An 18328-nucleotide genomic window follows, 5' to 3' on the forward strand; every position below is an offset into this window, starting at 1 on the left:
TATTGTATATGGCCAAATCAAATAATAGAAAAAATTGATGAAAATAACAAATTGAGAAGAAAATGGCAAAAGAATGATTTTTTTAGATCTGCAATGACAAATCGTTATAATGACAAAAGAAAACCAGGGATGAAAGAGACCGAGGAAGAAGGTGCATTTTGTGACTTTTTCCCCTTTTGGGTTAAAAAGAATAGGGACAATTATTACCGCAGGTGAGGGAGTGGTATCGTTTCGGTAGATTGTGTTACCATGAGCTAACGGATTAGGTTATTGTACTATCAAACCAAACACTCTATAACGAATTCGGTTGTTTGTTACAGTTTCCATGTCCCTTTTTTCACTAACCAAACATGCACTAGATGTGTTACGGCTTTTAAGATTAGAGCACTTTTGCAATTTCACCCAATTTTGACCGAGAAATTCATACATTTTCAATTTTTTTAAAAAAGTTTTTGTATTAATTTTTAGATACCAAACACATTTTACGTGATTATCTTATCAGCCATTCATTTTAATCAATGGTAGAAAAATACTCCAACAGTTTCGTGTTATTTATGGATTTGTGGACTGCCAGTAAACAAGAGATGTGTCTTCTATATGAATTCTTGTGACTTTGTGAGTACTAATAATTAGGCATTTGATAAGGGGGTCCAATACTCCGTACTAAACAATCTGACTATATTCTGGCAAGTAAGATATAAGAAACAATAATTGGCATATTATGGATCAGTTTAATCTCAAACATTCATCAATGTTTTCCAAAGTATACAAGCTAGCCATAAAATTTACCATTTGAACAAGTAAAAAGGATCACGGACCGCCAAAGGTGACTACATGCCGCTTATCCCTGGCCTCATGAGTATCAAAAACACCATATTTAGGGTTGTTTGTATACGTTTCAGTATCAGCCGCATCAACAATAGCACAGGTTTCATCCACCACAACAAAATCTTTTCAACCTAAGTAGCAGGATCAAAATCAGGATAAGAAAAGAACAGAACAAAATTTAGTCTTTTCACATTGAACACTGACTAGTGACTATGCACTAGCCTGTTTCTTACCTGTAGAGTGACAAGAACGTGTTTGGAAATTTACCTGTTTTTTTTAGGGGGTTTTGAAATTTTACCTGGTAAACAAAGAACTTGTTTACATAAACGTGTTCTCCATTTTCAGATAATGGGTGCAAACTGCAAAGCAATGTCGATAGGGCTCTGATCTGACAACTACGAACCTGCATTCAGAACTGAAACAGTGTAAATCGCCTGCTTGTGTAGATGGTTATGTCTAAATCAGCAACTCGGTCAACAGAATCTCTGTAAAATCAAAGTTCTTTCTTCGAAGACTGAAATTGAACCTCTAAAAGGTCTTACAATTTCTTCCAAGCCCAAGCTCCTAAACCATCACAGATGAAAATATGAAATATACTCATCAGAATTTATAGTAGACTTTTTTTCCAAAAGTGATTTCTCTGAAGCCTGCCCTGTAGGTTATCTTAATACTTTGTAAAACATTCTATTACTAGTGTCAGCTAAATAATGGCGAATACTTACAACTGCAGAAATGAAGAACCTTGTCCGGTTGTCTTTGTACTTGAACAGATTTACCTGGAAAACAAGCAAAAGAAGAAAAAAAATGCTCTGTAATTGCTGCAGTGCACATCAAAAAGTAGAACTTCTACTGTTTGATGGTGCAAGCTGATCTCCACCTAAACCAGCTAAGCTTAAGCTTCAAATCTCAATAGATATAATTACACCAACCAACAGAATTAAATGCAAATTAGCTCACTTAATGTCCACCCAGCAACTACCGGAACACCACCACCACTGAGAATGATTTCCCCTGAATTGTACCAGGATGATAGAGCTCTTGGGTTATAACTCCTAAAAACGGTACCAACTCCGCTATAATTCTTCAACTGAATTGTTTAACCTTATGCATACTACATCGCAGAGTGCAGCACGAATCGGTTATAATTAATCATATGCTAACCAAATTTGAAAGAACACAGAAGATCAAAGAAAAGAAAAACTAGACCAATTGGTAATTTCTTTTCAGGGGTTATATAGTTCATGTTCCAACTATAATGACATGCATCTTCTTTCCGGAAAAAATTAAACAATAATGGTATTTTTGTAAAAAGGAGGGACATCAACAAAGACCTGGTGACCAACTGCCATTGTGAGGGAGTTCGCAGCTAAAACAATGTACCACCATATTCCGAGCCCTTGGAATATGAGTAACTGTTATTGAAGAAAACCTTGTCAAAAGACTTGCCACATCATTTAACACAGAAGATAACTCATGATGATGATGATGATTATCAATTGTGTCTAACATAGTTAGCAAAGACATAGCATCTGCAGTTTTTCCACCTTGTACACCACTGCCATAATCAGACCCTCCCTAATTGCCAGAAGACCTTCTGAAAACGCCACCACCCCAGCTACACTCAGACCCTTCCATGCACCATCTGTGTTCAATTTCAAATGGTCCGCTGGAGGAGCAGTCCAAACATGTTGTGCATATGTGTAATCTCTCATTCTTGCTTTTCCTTTTCCCTGCAAAATCAAGTTTGTTGCCACCCAATCCACATAGAAACTATTATAGATTGAAAAGGACTTCATCATTTTTAAATCAAACACAGCCCTATTTCTAGCCCTCCAAATATCCAAATGGCAATAGAAAAAATAACCCTCCACTCCATCTTCTGAGATAAATTATACACCACCCAGCACACCCAATCCATTTTATTAAAAAACGAATCTAGATTTTATTTTTTAAAAAAACTGTAGTCTTTGAAAAATAAAATTCCAGAGAATAGATTCCCAACAATCCCTAAACAGATGTAAATGACTTTCAGAACTAATTCTACACCTCACGTAAGTAGGAGAGATACAATCAAGAACAAAGGACAATTTCTGAGCAACAGGAAGAATCTCATTGCAACAGTTCCACAACAACATCCTATACTTAAATGGAACCCTCACTTTCCACAGGTTCTTCCAAGAAAAAAAAATTCCTATTATTGCTGCTATTTATGGAAGGTTGTAGTAATGAATTATAAGCAGATTTAATATTGAAAATTCCATCCTTAGAAGGGGCATACTTAATGAAATCTTCCTGGGAACTGCTAACTGAAAGAGGGGTAGCAAGAATTAGATTATAAAAAGAAGCAGGAATGATATGTTTAATATTTATCCAAAAAAAGCACCATTCTTTATGATATCGCATACAAACCAGTGGGTCTTAGACTCCGGAATATCTTTTTCCACATATTTATAAATCGGTCCCGGATCTACACCACGATGATACCACAGAGAGGTAGTTTTACCATTCCCAATTCCAACTATCAAACCTTTATGAAGAAGAGATCTACCCTTTAAAATATCCCTCCACATAGGAGAAATGAGAATGCGACGAATTAGAAATACAATCAAAGAAAGCAGAGTTTCTTTTAATATTTTTCATTAAAGAGACGAACCCACAATTTCTCGGGATTATTAAGCATTTTCCATCCCAATTTTGCCATAAAAGCAATATTCCACTCCTTTAACCTACGAATTCCCAGACCTCCCACACTCATTGGTTTAGTAACATTTCCCCATGAGGTCCTAGAAAGATATCTAGATCTATTCACCTTGTTCCAAAGAAACTCCCTACATCCTTTCTCAAGTTTAGCAATCACAGAATGAGGCAAAATAGAAGTTTGCATAGAGTATAATGGATAAGTATTTAAAACTGATTTGATTAAGCTTGGATTGCCAACCTCGAATTCTGTCCATAGTCTTATCTAGAAGACCCATAAAGTTTGTAATCTTTAACTTATTAGGTCTAATGTCAACACCCAGATATTTACCAAAAGTCGAAGTAGTTTTTAGACCATAAGTGGCAGCTATAGAATGTCTTATTGAATGCCCCATTTTAGTTGGAAAAAATTAAAAACGATTTTGTCATGTTAATTTTCAACCCTGATAAATTACTAAAAGTGTCCAAGGTATGCATAATCACATCCATGTTATCAACAGTAGCATTGCCAAACAGAAACACATCATCCGCATAGAAAACATGAGAGACACTTATGTTTCTAGTCAATTTTAAAGGTTTCCAGTTTCCTAAGTTAACCTCCTCCTCTATCAAAGTTGACAATCTATCAAGACATAAGACAAAAATATACGACGACAAGGGATCACCCTGACGTATCCCTCTTGACGGCTTAAAATTATTACAAACTTCCCCGTTCCATAAAACAGAAATACTAGGAGTCATAATACAACACATGATTAAACGAATAAAGACTCCGGGAAATCATAACTAACAAGGGTATCATGGATAAAGCTCCATTCAAGACTATCATACGCCTTAGTAAGATCCAACTTTAAAGCCATAATATTCTTCCTTTTTTACAGTTATGAAAATAGTGTGTCACCTCCTTTACCAAGATGACATCATCCTCAATTCCCCTCCCTTTAATGAAGCTTGATTGAAAAGGACTTATAATCTTAGAAAGAATAGGACTTATAATCTAGTGGAAACAATTTTAGTTATCAACTAGACATATGAAATGAAGTATTTAACTATCTTTCTTCCTCATTCCCTGTCCGAATAATACAAAATGCCCAAGAAATTAAGATATCTTTCACAACTAGACATTCATGATGTGGGAAAAAAAAAAATCATTTTCTGGACGACGAAGTGGGTAGGGGAGGGTGTAAAAAAAATTCAAGCAAGTAAACCTTTATGAAATGACCTAGCATTAGAAAGTCAGACAATTGAAAATTATGAAAACCATATGCATCTTTGGATTGAAATAGAACAGAAAGTACTTGATAAATTTCCATAAAATTTAGCTTAAAACTCACAACAGTTCTAGATATGTTCAGTTCCCCGATTGAGATTCACTCTCTGCACAGAATGATGTCAAAACCAGACAAACAGCATGGCAGGAGACAAAAGCAGCAGCTCCAGCAACTCCAATAAACTGCAACCGCAACATCCTACAGCATCATCACAATAGAAGACCTGCTATCCTTCCTTCAGCTCGGTAAACCAGTCAATATCATCTTCTTTCCACTTATCATTAATCATCCCTTGCACTCTCAAACAAACATAATGCTTCACCAACTTCACTAGTTGATCAGCCAAAATAACAACCTGGTTCCAGTACGTATGGTTCCTAGCTTGCAATATGTGATAAACACGCGCAGTCAGCGTAGTGAGCTGTAATTCCTGGCCCATTTTTTCCAACAGAACTGTAAGGCATCACCATTAGCAGCTAGCCCTAATACCTAACCAATCGCAAATCATAAGAGGCAGCTACCCTAGTAATAATACCAGCAGCCACTAATCTATCCCTTGTTCGTAACTTGCCCATGGCTGCAAGCCAAGCAACAACAGAATGCTTAGGAATATTATACCTGTTCCAAACCCATCGACGCCATTGGACTTTTTCCTGCTCTCCTTTAATCCATTAAGTGCATGCTTGGATTAGGTGTAATGGATTAGGGGGGTAATAAAAGTCAAACCACCTTAAATAAAGGATAATGAAGGTGAATTGAGGTGGTTGCAAGGAGGGTGGTGTGGTGGTATTGTGATGAGAAGTTGTGGTAGTGGTGGTGTTGTGAGGAGAAGGAAGAAAGGGGGAAGTTATTACCCCCCTAATGAGGGTAATAATCACCCTAGTGGGATGGTGGGTAGCTATTCCCCCCATAATGAGGGCATTTGTTCCCCCTTTTTCCCTTTATTTTCTTCTTGCCAACACTAGCTTGTTCTCTTTGCCACCACTTCATCCCCTCATCATCACCTTCAATTACCTTGTTATTTTTAGTTTGACTTTTGTTACCCCCTTAATACACTACCTTCAATCCAAGCATGCCCTAATAGAGAATAGAAGTAGAGAGACTACTCCCCACATTGCACCACCCGTGAAGTAAGAAGCCATTCTTTAGCTCATCCTTAACTTTACAAATACTTTCCCAGCTCCAGCTAGCCTCCCTAGGTGGGATATAATTCCACCAATTATGTCCCTTTATATAGACACAATGAACCCATTTGACCCACAAAGTATCTGCCTTCATTGCAACTTGCCAAATATACCGTCCCTGAGCAGCCAGGTTCCAAGAAAGACAATCTATGACCCCCAAACCACCATACTTCTTGGGTTTACAAACCCAGTCCCAAGAAATGGGAGGAGAACTAGTCAAAAACGACTTACCATCCCACAAGAAAGCTCTAATAATTGACTAATCTTGGCTAGGATAGATTTAGGAAGAAGAAAGACTTGTGCCCAATAAGTATGAATACTCATTAGAACTGAATTAACTAGGACAACCCTAGCAGCATATGATAAATTTCTACTGCTCCAACAAGAAATTCTACCAGTAATTTTATCCACCAATACATCACAGTCAGCTACGAACAGTCTCTTGGAATTTAAAGGTACCCCAAGATATCGAAAAGGGAAAGAGCCTTTCACAAACCCTGTTTCCAGCAGAATATTCAGTTGAACAGTTTCAGAGACATTACCAAAATAAATTGCAGTTTTCTCATTGTTAGCCATCAAGCCCGAACATTTAGCAAACATCTTCAAAGCTTTCTAATAAGCCTAACTGACTGAGCATCGCCATTGGAGAACAGCATGAGATCATTTGCAAAAACTAGATGATTCAAACTTAAACCCTTGCATCGATAATAAAATTTTAAAAAATTAGAATTACCAATCCTTCTCATGATCCTGGCCAGAAACTCCATCGCAATAACAAACAACAAAGGAGATAAAGGGTCGCCTTGCCGTATACCTCTCTTCCCCTTGAAGAAACCATGAAGCCCCCATAGATAGAAAGAGAATAGGTAGGAGTTGAAATACACTGCATCACCCAATTAATGAACCTGGTAGGAAAACACAATGCTTGTAGCATCTCCTTAATAAAATCCCAACAAATAGTGCACCTGGCTGGCTTACCCTTACATTTATACTGCTTCAGAATATTCCGACACACCAAAATATTGTGCATGATTGATCTTCCCGCTACAAAAGCACCCTGTACCTCATCCACCAAATACGGGAGAACAATTTTCAGTCGTTTACATAACATTTTATTATCTTGTACACAATATTACAGCAAGCAATAGATCTGAATTGAGTTACCATTTCAGGATTCTCAACTTTAGGAATCAGGGTAAGAGTTGTAGTATTAATTTGTTTCAACATTTTACCAGAAGTAAAAAACTGCAGAACAGCCTCGGTGATATCTTTGCCAACACAATCCCAAGATTCCTTAAAGAACCTACTTGTATAACCGTCCGGACCTGGAGACTTCAATTCATTTATCTCCCATAAAGCATTGTTGACATCCTCGGCTCTAAAAGGAGCACACATATCAAGTTGTTGTTGCTGAGATAAAACAGGTCCTGAATTAACAATGTCACTATTAATACTCTTCCTGTTCTGCATCTCCATCCCCAATAAACCAACATAATATTCTTCAAACGCAGCCACCACTTCCTTAGGATCATTTATCCGAACACCCTGTGAGTTCTGAATTTGATACACATTATTGCGGATTCTTCTCTTTTTAATGCAAGCATGAAAATAAGAGGAATTAGCATCCCCCATTTGAAACCAAGGTGACTTAGCTTTTTGTTTAAGAAAGCTCAATCTAGCCTCCTGGGCATTAGTGTAACCCTAGCCACTTTCTCCTCATTGATTAATTGTAAACATCTAGGGTTATTCTGGAGAGAAGTTTGAATATCCAAGCAATGTCAGCAGCAATCTCAACATCAGTGAATCTCTCCATGTTCAACGCCTTCAGAGCCGGCTTTAACATCTTAAGTTTAGTGATGACACTAAACTTTTTAGTGCCATTCACCACTGTATTCCAGATGTTTTGAACTTTATCTAGAAAATCAGGGGCACTTGTCCACATATTAAAGAATCTAAACGGTTTCCTTCCACCACTAGCATCATTAAACAAGCTAACAACACAAGGACAATGATCATAGTCACCCTCAGGGCTGAAATGACTTACAGCATGAGGAAATAAGTCAATCCAAGCTGAGTTGATGAGACATCTGTCAATCTTTGAGCAAACGCGAGCACCACCTTCTTGCTTATTATTCCAAGTGAAAAACGAACCAGAAGTAGCCATATCTACGAGCTCAAAATCCCCAAGGCAATCTCTAAACTTCTCCACTTCATTCAGTGTCACTGGAGAACCAATTCTACCAGTCAAGTTCAACACATTATTGAAATCTCCACCAACCATCCACGCACCAGTTATCGTACTCTTAATCAACCTCAAATCATCCCATAGCCTAAGTCGAAGCGCAGGGTCATTGAGACCATACACCATAGTATAAGAAAAAGCATTACCAGTAGCTTTATGAGCCACTGATAAGTGAATGAACTGATATCCTAGAACTTCTGGAGTAACTTGGAAAATGGCAGCTAACCAAATTACCCAAATTCTTCCCCCATTATGTTTACTGTAATTTGAAGTAACACACCATCCATCACCTAAACCAGGAAAAGCCTTATGGAAATTAACAGCTTTTACTCTGCTTTCTAGAAGCCCAAATAACCCGATATTATAGTGATTCAAGAACCACTTAATGTCATTCTGCTTCACAGGTTTATTTAGACCTCTAACATTCCTGAAACCACATCTATCCAAGAGGGGGGTGTTGTATGAATGGAGACCAATACTATGTGGTGATTGTGATGGAATGGGGCATACAACCGAGGAGTGTAGATGGAAGAAATTGGAAGTTCAAAAAGCTAAGAAAGCATGGATAGAGAGAAATAAGAAGCACCTCCAACCAAGACGAAAGGAATGGATACCTAGACAACAACAAGCACATGAAATCCATAAGGAAACTAATCCTGGTGGTACAGAAGAAGAAGGTTCTCTGGTTCCTGCTGCCACAAATACTGAAATAAGAGATGGGGTGCATACTGGGAAGCCAGGGGAGATTTGTGCAATTCATGAGGAAAGGAATACCTTTCTAAAGGGAATCTGCCCAGACTGACAATTAATCATGTCCACTATTTAGTAACTTGAGTGACGGAGAATGCAACATTTTGACAACACAGCTGATGTAAACAAAAATGACACAGCAAGAGGCAATCACTAATAGAATGGTCAGGCAATGAGATAACTAACATGCAGAATGAGTTATTTCCAGATCAAGTACCACACAACAAGATGAATAATAATGCAAATAGCAATATAAGCATCACCAATGATATTTGCAGTACAGCTAGGGAAAGAAACATATACCAGCAAATGAACAGAGACAAATTGTGGATTTCAACAGTGAACTGGAACTGAGACTCATAGAAAAGGTCTGCTATTTGGGTTATAAGGAACAGAAGTGGAAAAGCATGAATGCAATTACAAAAATTCAAAGCAACCTAGGTATATTCCATGGTAAGGTATATACAAGATCCCTGGAAGCTCAATAAAGAAGAGATCTGACTGATTTAGCCAAGAAAACGTTATGCATTAGGAAACAAAAGAAAACAGGCAGATACTATGTAACTGGAATGTGTGACTCATATATGCCAAATCTACGCAACAAGGAAACAATTTGCTACTCAGGACATAAATTTTGCACCCTTACCACTTTAAATGACACCCTCGTCCCAAATAAACGTCCACATTAGTCTATTTCCCTCTCCAGTCTCTCCATCACATCAATCATTTTTCACTCTATCATAACATTTTCTCTAACTTTTTATTTCTCATCCACTTCCAATAATTTATTCATATTTAATAGTAATTCTAAGATATGTGAGAAAGTAAATTTTAATGTGAACTCATAAACTTCTGTCTAATCTATACTTACTCTGCCTCTGCATGCCAAGATAAAGGTAGCTCGTATCGTGGCCTCCTTAGAATAGCATCTACTCCGTAACCTGTATGACGGTGTTGTCATTCAATACACAAAACCAATTCCCTAAACCAAACAACAGAAAGGAGAAGCTGCAAATTCCCAGTAGAGAACATTATGTCATAATATCATATTAATCAATCAAAGAATAGATGTCAAAGTTTTAAAGAACAATGAAATCACAAATGTGATGAAATATGAAAAAATATGAAAAATTCAATTGATTGTTGATACTCGAATTTCAATGAGTTTCCAACTATATGGTTAATCGGGTAATGGAAATACCAATGTAAATGTATTAAGCTTCCTTGGAAGCACAAAGAAAGTGGATAATTTATGTAATCAATAGGAATGCAAAAAGAAGTAGCTAAAGGAACTTGTCACCAAAACAAATTAGCAACATCATTGCTAGTTGTGACCAAGCAACTATTTTTCTTTTCCACAAGTGTGAAAAAACTGCAAGACGTAGTAAAATTTCTTCTTCCTCATATTATGGCCAGGTCACAGTTTGTATACAAAGAAACAATTTCTAGTCTTTCTTTTGGAGCAATCCTTCACGGCTTGTACTCCATAATCAAGGTGTTATGATTTGGCAATAAAACGGTCAACAGCCATATAGTAAGTCCCTACTAGGGCAAATGACGCCAAACCACTCCGAGCCATCCTTGCAGACATCCCCCGGAATAGAAGATTGCGATCTGACGGGTGCATCCCAGAGAGTCTCTCAAACCAATTCCCAGGGCAGCTCCATTTTAGGGATCTCCTCTCCATAGACAGATACTTGGGCAGCACAACACACTGAGAGCGGGTTCTGGAGGTGTCAAAACCATGAGAAGCAGCTGCAGCCATTGATCCAGAACATCCAGCTGCCATGCTAACAAGTAAAGGAGAAAGAGGACCGATTTCATCATTTGTTTCTGGAGGAGCATCCATCCCAACAGCCTTCCAATCAAGCATTGCTAGGTGCAGAAATTGCCAGCTGCCAAAAAAAATGCCACCAAAAATAGAATCTCGTAGTATTCCTATTCGAAGACCTCTCCACAGGGAACGCCATCCTTCCAGTCTGACAATATCTTGTGGCCTTCTTACATCAGTGACATCAGGTGGTTTACCAGATCCAGTCATCATCCAAGGATAATTTTTCAAGGCCTCAGCCATGTTATGATTTTTTGAAGAAAATACAGATAACAAGTTGACAGTACGATCGAATGCCACTTCATTGCGAATATATCCAGGCAACAGCCTAGAAGTCATGGGTGCAACAGCAGATTTGACAACTGAATTACTACTACTAGGAACATGAATTGCAGCAGCAACCTGTTTTCGAAGCTTTATCATCTCAAATGGAGAAGTCAGGCAAGACTCCAAGGCCCCAGCTATCATTCCCGACAAAAGGGCTTCGGACACATAAACATAATTATCAATACGACCATCTTTATAGAACGCAGTCAAAAATTCATAGACCCCAAAACGAGTACCAAGACTCGTGATTCTTCCAACAGTCAGCCAACTAAGACCACTGTATAAACCTGGATATCCCGATACAGACCTAACCCTTCCCAAAACCTGAGCTGCAGTCAACTTCTTGTTGGAACTTGCACCAACTTGGATGAGAGTTTTGATAGTATCAAGAGGGTAAGATAGAGCAGTGCCTACCGCCACAGAACCCGAAGCTGCAAGAATATGGCTTGCAAATACTGGGTTCTTTAGCAGTTCCTCCATCTCAAAATACCTAATTACTACAACTATGGCCAAGAGAGAAACTAAAAGACACAATGTAGACCAGCATATGACTGTTATAATATCTGCTATAGCTTACTTTGCCAGACCTCACTTTCACCGCAGGGATTTCCTAAAAGCAACTCAGAATTACTCGATTTACCTGCAAATGGTATTTGCAAAAGCTTATCAAAATTCACCTTCCTACAATAAGCATATGAATAGATACTTCAGACATCTTAAAAGACAAACAAAGAAAAATAAATTGTAAAGTAATAACTATTAATTTGATCATATACTCAGAATCTTCACAAGTTCTAAACTTTGATCGTCAACTACCTATACAAACAAATAACCTCCCAAAAATAAGCAAAAAAAAATCCTAATTATTCTCTTGACCATTTCGTCGAACAGTTAATAGGCATAACATAAATCACCTCACTAAACCCAGAAACGTTAGCAAAGGAGCTAAATTTAACCACCAAATACAAATAATTGAATGAAACTACAACGAAATGTAATAATCGGTGAAGACCAAAACAAGATTAGCAGTTATATCAAGCATAGTTATATTCAATTTATGCAGAAAAAATGAAATGGGGGTGGAAGTTTATGATACCTGGCGGCACATATGGCCACAAATCACTGATTGGTAGACGCTTTGAATCGGAAGTTTTGGAATGGATTTGTTCTGCTGGGGTTTTAACTTTTAAGGGTTTAACAAGTATGATTTGGGAAGAAGTTTTTGTCACAGGGGGTTCGAAATGGGAATCTGAATCTGAAAGTCTGACGCTGTAGCCTGTAGAGTTGCAGACTTGCAGACCTCACAAAACTAACATGTACGATTGATGGCTGTGGGTCGGCCGGGCCCGGCACGGAAAAAGCTCATGGCAAGGACATGAATTTATTGGCCGGGCTTGGGCTGTATTTTTTGGAAAAGGCACGATGAGGCACGGCATCATAGGCACTGTCCGATCAAACACGACAAAACACGCTAAATATAGTAAAATTAAGTTTAGGCACGATAGCCCTGCACGATACAAGGACACGTGGGTTTGGGTTGTATTTTTAAAATCTTTGCCATGCCCAGTCCGGTCCATTACAAGCGGCCCTGGTATGGGCTAGGTCCGGCCCAAAACCAGCTTTATGTATCTAGGTCTAAACACAAATTTTATATTTATATGAAATTTTGTGATCCAATCTTGACTCAAATCTATGTACACACGACCGTAGTAAACCAACTCGAAAATTAGTACATGGTAGATGACACTATAGAGTACATTGTACATACCAGTGTCCAAAGTGGTCCAATATGAACTGAATCGATCTACGTAACCTACTCTATATCACCTGTGTTATGTATGAACCAAATCGAGCAAAAAAAACGGTGGGAAATTTACAACGACTGCAACTTATATATAGCCATTGAAATAAAAAGATCTATACCCTTGATATAATAGATCTTAATGCATTAATCGTTCTTGACAATATTACGTACCCCTCAAATTTAGTGGTTTGAGTGATTTGAAGAACTATAAATATACAGTGCGAAAAGCAATTACACATCAAATGGAAAAATTTCTCCATACAAGTTCTTCACCAGTCTACAAAATAAAGAGCTTAGTTGTCCTCATGTCGGATTGTCCGATCCCCATAACAAATCACCGCTTTTTCGTCAACTCTTCGAGTAACTAGAGGCAGCATTTCGCCTTGCACAGCATCCCACAAAATACACTATTGACTGATGCAAGGAAAATAGAAATGAAATTCATCAGGACAGTAGTAACAAGAGCGGGACTCTACTGAACCAACATCTATCACAGGTTAACCATCTCAGCTATGCAGATATACGCTTGAGCCACTCCTAAGCATTTAGTGGCCGATGGGGCTCGACCCTGTGACCTCCAAGTCACAAGGTGAGTTCCCCACCAACCCCACCAACTTGTGTTGGTTTGGAGAATCAAAACTTATTTATCATGTCCACGAGCTAATATTTAAAAGATAGAAACACCATACGCTTAGTTTTGACATGAATGTCTTACCAAAACAACGAACAGGAACACATTGAATATTGCAACCACTCTCCACTCGGTTTTCATGTACTGAGCAACTCCTGCCCTGAAAGAGAAGAATACAAGCAAATGCATGCATATTAATTAACTAGGGCGAAAGTTATATTGGTAAAAGAAATGCTTTAAGGTGTATAACACTTACTTGCAGGAATCACAATTGTAGCACTTAGTGGTCTTCGAGTTCTTGTACAACTTGCAGTCTCTGTTAGAACTGGCCGGATGATAGCTTAAATCGTAGTATGAAGCATTGACAGCGGGATATTCACACCTAACAGATGGACAGAAAACCGGCTTTTAAAAGACTATACATCCCACAACCATTGCAAATGAGTACTTGGAAATATGGTGCTTTACAACAAACAAAAGGAGACATGGAAAGGCTCGACAAAAACATGATGAACACTTCCAAATTTAAACAATTGAGTTTCAGAAACTTGCAGTGAGTTCCAAGTAACACAGATCAAAAATGATGAATAGAACGTGTAATTTTGTTTTGAAATTAAGTACAGTAACTGCTGCCACTGAAAACGGAGAGGGGAGCAGAATTATAAACTTACTCAGATGGTGGCCTGCAACAACCAGCCTCAATAGGGGTCAATTTTGCTGCTTTATACTTCTTCAAAGTCTGTACTGGATACAAAAAGATTACTGTAAATAAAATGGTAACTTGCGTGCCCTCCGTGCAAAAAAAAAAAACACTTTTTTACCTTAGTCTGTACTAAGAAAAAAGTCATCTTTCAAAAAGTAGTAACTTTCTTAACACAAATTAACATGCTATATTTGACTCTTGGGGTCAAAACTTATACGAAGTACAAAAGTATCATACAACTTCAGAATCTCAAACCAAAAACTGAAAAAACTATATGTGATACTGAACAGGCCTTAAGAACCAATTTTCGTAAACCTTGTGCATTGTTATTCTGAGGCGGAAGGAGTAATACTTAGGCAGTTAAAGCTGAAATATGGAAAACAGACCTTGTACTTCTTTGAAAGATTAGCGCAGTCCTTAGATTTCACGAGACATGCCTTCAAATCCTTCCAGTTATGACTATTGTTTAGCTGAAAGAAGTTAAAGCAACTATGTATCACATAATATTTCATCAATAATAAGTATCTCTCCTCAACATATGAAGCCAAGAATTCTTACTTCTTTCAGAAACCACGAACTGTAATCTTGCAGTTGATACTCCTTATATCTGATGACATAAGAATAGGTAAAACCTTGAATAAACAAGAGCCATTGAACAAAAAGTAAAATATCAAACAGTTTCGAGCACAGCTGCGTTCCACTTAAAGTTGACTGTACTGAAACAAAAATTTAAGGTTAAAACAGAACCTGATCTAGATTTTACCTTAATCCAGCCACCCTATGTCCTGATCCATTATTTGTCACTATAAATCTGATACATAAGAACAGTCAAATGTCTCAGAACTATAAATTAAATGCGAGAAGGAAGATGAGAAAATACAGAATCATACAGAAGCCAAAGAAAACATTATTAATTGTGAGAAAAGATGACACTGTTAACAACATTTGAAGTTTTCTAGCCAAATGAAAACTATCCCAGTAGGAGCAGACGAGCAGTAACTGCATAAATTCCTCACTATCAATTGAAGAAGAATAAGAATTTCCTCTTTCCACGTATGTATCCTACTCTTTTCTTCTACGAGTTTGTCCTAACTAAACTAGTATGTCAAAAGCTTAATCTCATTTTCTATCTCTTATCAACCACTGTTGAGTTCAATTTCAGATCTATCCATCACCCTGAACATAACATTGATCCAATAGGAAAAGATCCAGAAAAGAAAAAGCTGTTTACTGCAGTCAGGTCATCCATATTACCCTTTTTGCCGACCTACCCAGCCACCGACTACCCAAGAGCCTAGTGAAGACTCTGAAGAAGACTAAATGAGCTGGGAATCTACTGGTATAGTTTGGTAGGAACATTCTTACTGCATGTTTGGTATGAATCTAGGAAAGGAAATGGATTGGAAACATTTAAGAAGGAGAAATGGTTATGTTAAGTGTTATCATTATTTGTTGTTTGGTATACCTAAGGAAAGCAATCCATTGTATGAAATTAGGGATTGAGAGGGTAACACTTTGTTACCACAAGGTTAGGAGAGGTAACAAAGTGGTGGTAATGGTTACTCTTTGGAAATGGAGTGTGTACCAATCTCTCATACCAAACAATAGGTAATGGAATTAGTTAATTGATTCCATTTCCAACACTTGAAAAGTGTTATACCAAACATGCTCTTAATGACAAAAAGAAAAGGAGTCATCATTTGGTAAATGAAATGAAAAGGGACTGATAATGGAAAGTCATTCTCGAAGTTGTTCAATTAGTTTTCTATATGGCGTTATTTTTATCAAAGAAACAACCTTGTGACTGTGGAATGCATATTGTTTAAACTATCCCACTTAGGATGGAGCTAAAATGGTAATCATGGAGAATCTGTGAAGGGTTCATCACTTCTATTTTTGTATATCCAATAGAACAATCATCCTGGCATTCTTCATTTCTTCTTAACCAGAATCCAAATCACTAAGAAAACTCCTTTAAAGAAAGCGCATACTAAACCATCCCAACTCATCAATTACTCTGTATTTGAGAATTCAAAATTAACAAGGAGAATATAACTTCATATGTTCATTTCCACCTACAATCAATCATTTTTCAGCTTGCTTTACAGTGAAGAAAAACATTCAATGTACCATTGAGCCTATTTAAACTTAACGTTCTGCCAAAAGGTCAAGATTTCCCCACTTATCTCATACCTCCTCTGATGAAATATGAAATCCATTATCTTTGTAGAAAGTTATAATTTCCTGACGTCAAGTGGACATAAAAGGGCAGATATTCTTCTGGCATGACAATTCCAAGTTTATAACCAGCTAAATTTAGGACTTCAAGGTAATGTTTTTCGTCTATCTACTGATAACATCAACAAAGAGCCGGAAAAAAAAACAAATGCTCACCACATGAATAACTATAGTGCTACTGCTATCAGTCTAGCACAAAGCTACCATCAATTCTTGACTAATTTAAGATAAACATAGAAACAAAGTGTTCGGGAAATAAACACTTACGCCAATACGGTGAAGATCAAAATTGCCACAAGGATCAAACATAAAAGTATCAAATACTGATAAAAGAGCAAAGGTCAAGGAAACCTCAAAGCATCATAACCAATAAAATCAACCCTAATCCTTCATTAACAAATACGAAATCGAAGGATACAATCCATAACAAGATGGAGTTGTTCTTCCATGCTCCCACTAATCCAATTAATGATCTGCAAGGGAAAAGGGTTTTGACAAGAAGAAAAAAAACATAATTAAAAAACACACAACAATGCATTTTAAACCTAAAATTAAGGAACAAAATTAAGAAAACAACAATGTTTACATTACAAGTATAATAGCACCAAGGCCTAGAACAGGAAAAGTAAGGGATTTCCTGCAACCATCAGTATGACTGCTCATCCATATTCCAAATCCAATCACTCCTAATGCTATAAGCTGCATCAAATTAGCAGCAAATTAACACCCAAAACTGACAGAAATTTTAAAATTAGCCAGATTCAAAGCAAACCGATTTCCTAGAAATAGAAACCCATATGAAATCAACAACAAAACCTCCCCATTCATCATATGAAACTTTCAATTAATGACACCCTAAATTGAACAGGAGCAAAAAAACCAACTTATGCTCCCTCGGTCCCAATTCGATTGTCGCATCACTATTTTAAATTACACTATCAACATGACTCCAATGACTCCTAATGCTATAAGCTGCATCAAATTAGCAGCTAAGTTATCATCCAAAACTGACAGAAATTTCAAAATTAGCCAGATTCAAAGCAAACCCATTTCCTAAAAATGGAAACCCATATGAAATCAACAACAAAACCTCCCCATTCATCATATGAAACTTACAAACAATGACCCCCTAAATTGAACAGGAGCACAAAACCAACTTATACTCCTCTGTCTCGATTTAATTGACGCATTACTAGTTCAAATTACACTATCAACCTGATTATTAATTCCGAACAGACAGAGAGTATTTAAAGGAGAGGAGAGGAGATATATGGTTACCGTAGTGAGAAAGTTGATCCATTTAATGACAAAGGTGCTAGTTCCTCCTCCTCCTTCAGAACCCATCTTCTGTCACCCAGGGAGAGGAGAGAGAAAATGGAGGTATATAAATGAAAGCTGAGTTTGATGAGAATGGGGGGTCCAATTTATTTTCAAATTTGTTTCTTCTTGTTTGAGGGCGCTTGCATTGTACTGCAAGTAGAAGCTGTGCAACTTGGAAGGAACAACAAAGGGGTATGTTAGGAAAATTGGAGATATTAGTAGGGGTATTTTAGTCATGACAGAGGTAGCGGGAACGATTTTTTGAGTTGTTTGATTGATAAGGTTTCATGTTCGGCAACAATACCGATTCAGTTGTACAACACGACACACAAGTAACGGCGGCAACATTCGACTTTTAGTTAGGTATCCCATATTTTGTTGTCTAATTGTCTAAAGCCTTTTTCTTTTTATTACCAAGGAGTTCCGTGGAATTCCGACCTGGTACGGGTATGAAGTCGTATGTTATGGGTTGGGTTTGGACCATATTTAAAAAGCATGACAA

At 37.5% G+C, this 18328-nt stretch overlaps 2 protein-coding genes across 7 annotated transcripts; both read right to left on the reverse strand.

Moving 5' to 3' along the window:
* Window positions 1-698: 698 nt before the first annotated feature.
* Window positions 699-12522, reverse strand: LOC110802101 (probable S-adenosylmethionine carrier 2, chloroplastic). Of its 6 annotated transcripts, none has more exons than XM_056831109.1 (6): window positions 12227-12522; window positions 9844-11770; window positions 1786-2558; window positions 1551-1604; window positions 1127-1231; window positions 699-959 (listed from the first exon to the last, which is right to left on the reverse strand). In XM_056831109.1, the coding sequence occupies exon 2, from the start codon at window positions 11608-11610 to the stop codon at window positions 10471-10473; it is 1140 nt and encodes a 379-aa protein (XP_056687087.1). In that variant the 5' UTR covers window positions 11611-11770; window positions 12227-12522; the 3' UTR covers window positions 699-959; window positions 1127-1231; window positions 1551-1604; window positions 1786-2558; window positions 9844-10470. The 6 variants fall into 6 exon arrangements, with proteins under 6 accessions (XP_056687087.1, XP_056687086.1, XP_056687085.1 ...); XM_056831108.1 differs by having other exon boundaries at window positions 1127-1392; XM_056831107.1 differs by having other exon boundaries at window positions 1127-1604.
* A 510-nt stretch (window positions 12523-13032) lies between these two features.
* Window positions 13033-18059, reverse strand: LOC110802102 (tetraspanin-10). The gene is made up of 11 exons (XM_022007527.2): window positions 17785-18059; window positions 17093-17205; window positions 16925-16979; window positions 16774-16829; window positions 15032-15079; window positions 14827-14875; window positions 14655-14738; window positions 14237-14304; window positions 13822-13947; window positions 13650-13725; window positions 13033-13348 (listed from the first exon to the last, which is right to left on the reverse strand). Exons 1-11 carry the CDS (start codon window positions 17848-17850, stop codon window positions 13283-13285), a joined length of 807 nt encoding a protein of 268 aa, XP_021863219.1. The 5' UTR covers window positions 17851-18059; the 3' UTR covers window positions 13033-13282.
* Window positions 18060-18328: the final 269 nt, after the last annotated feature.

Source organism: Spinacia oleracea, chromosome 6 (genome assembly GCF_020520425.1).
Source record: "Spinacia oleracea cultivar Varoflay chromosome 6, BTI_SOV_V1, whole genome shotgun sequence".
Lineage (NCBI taxonomy): Eukaryota > Viridiplantae > Streptophyta > Magnoliopsida > Caryophyllales > Amaranthaceae > Spinacia > Spinacia oleracea.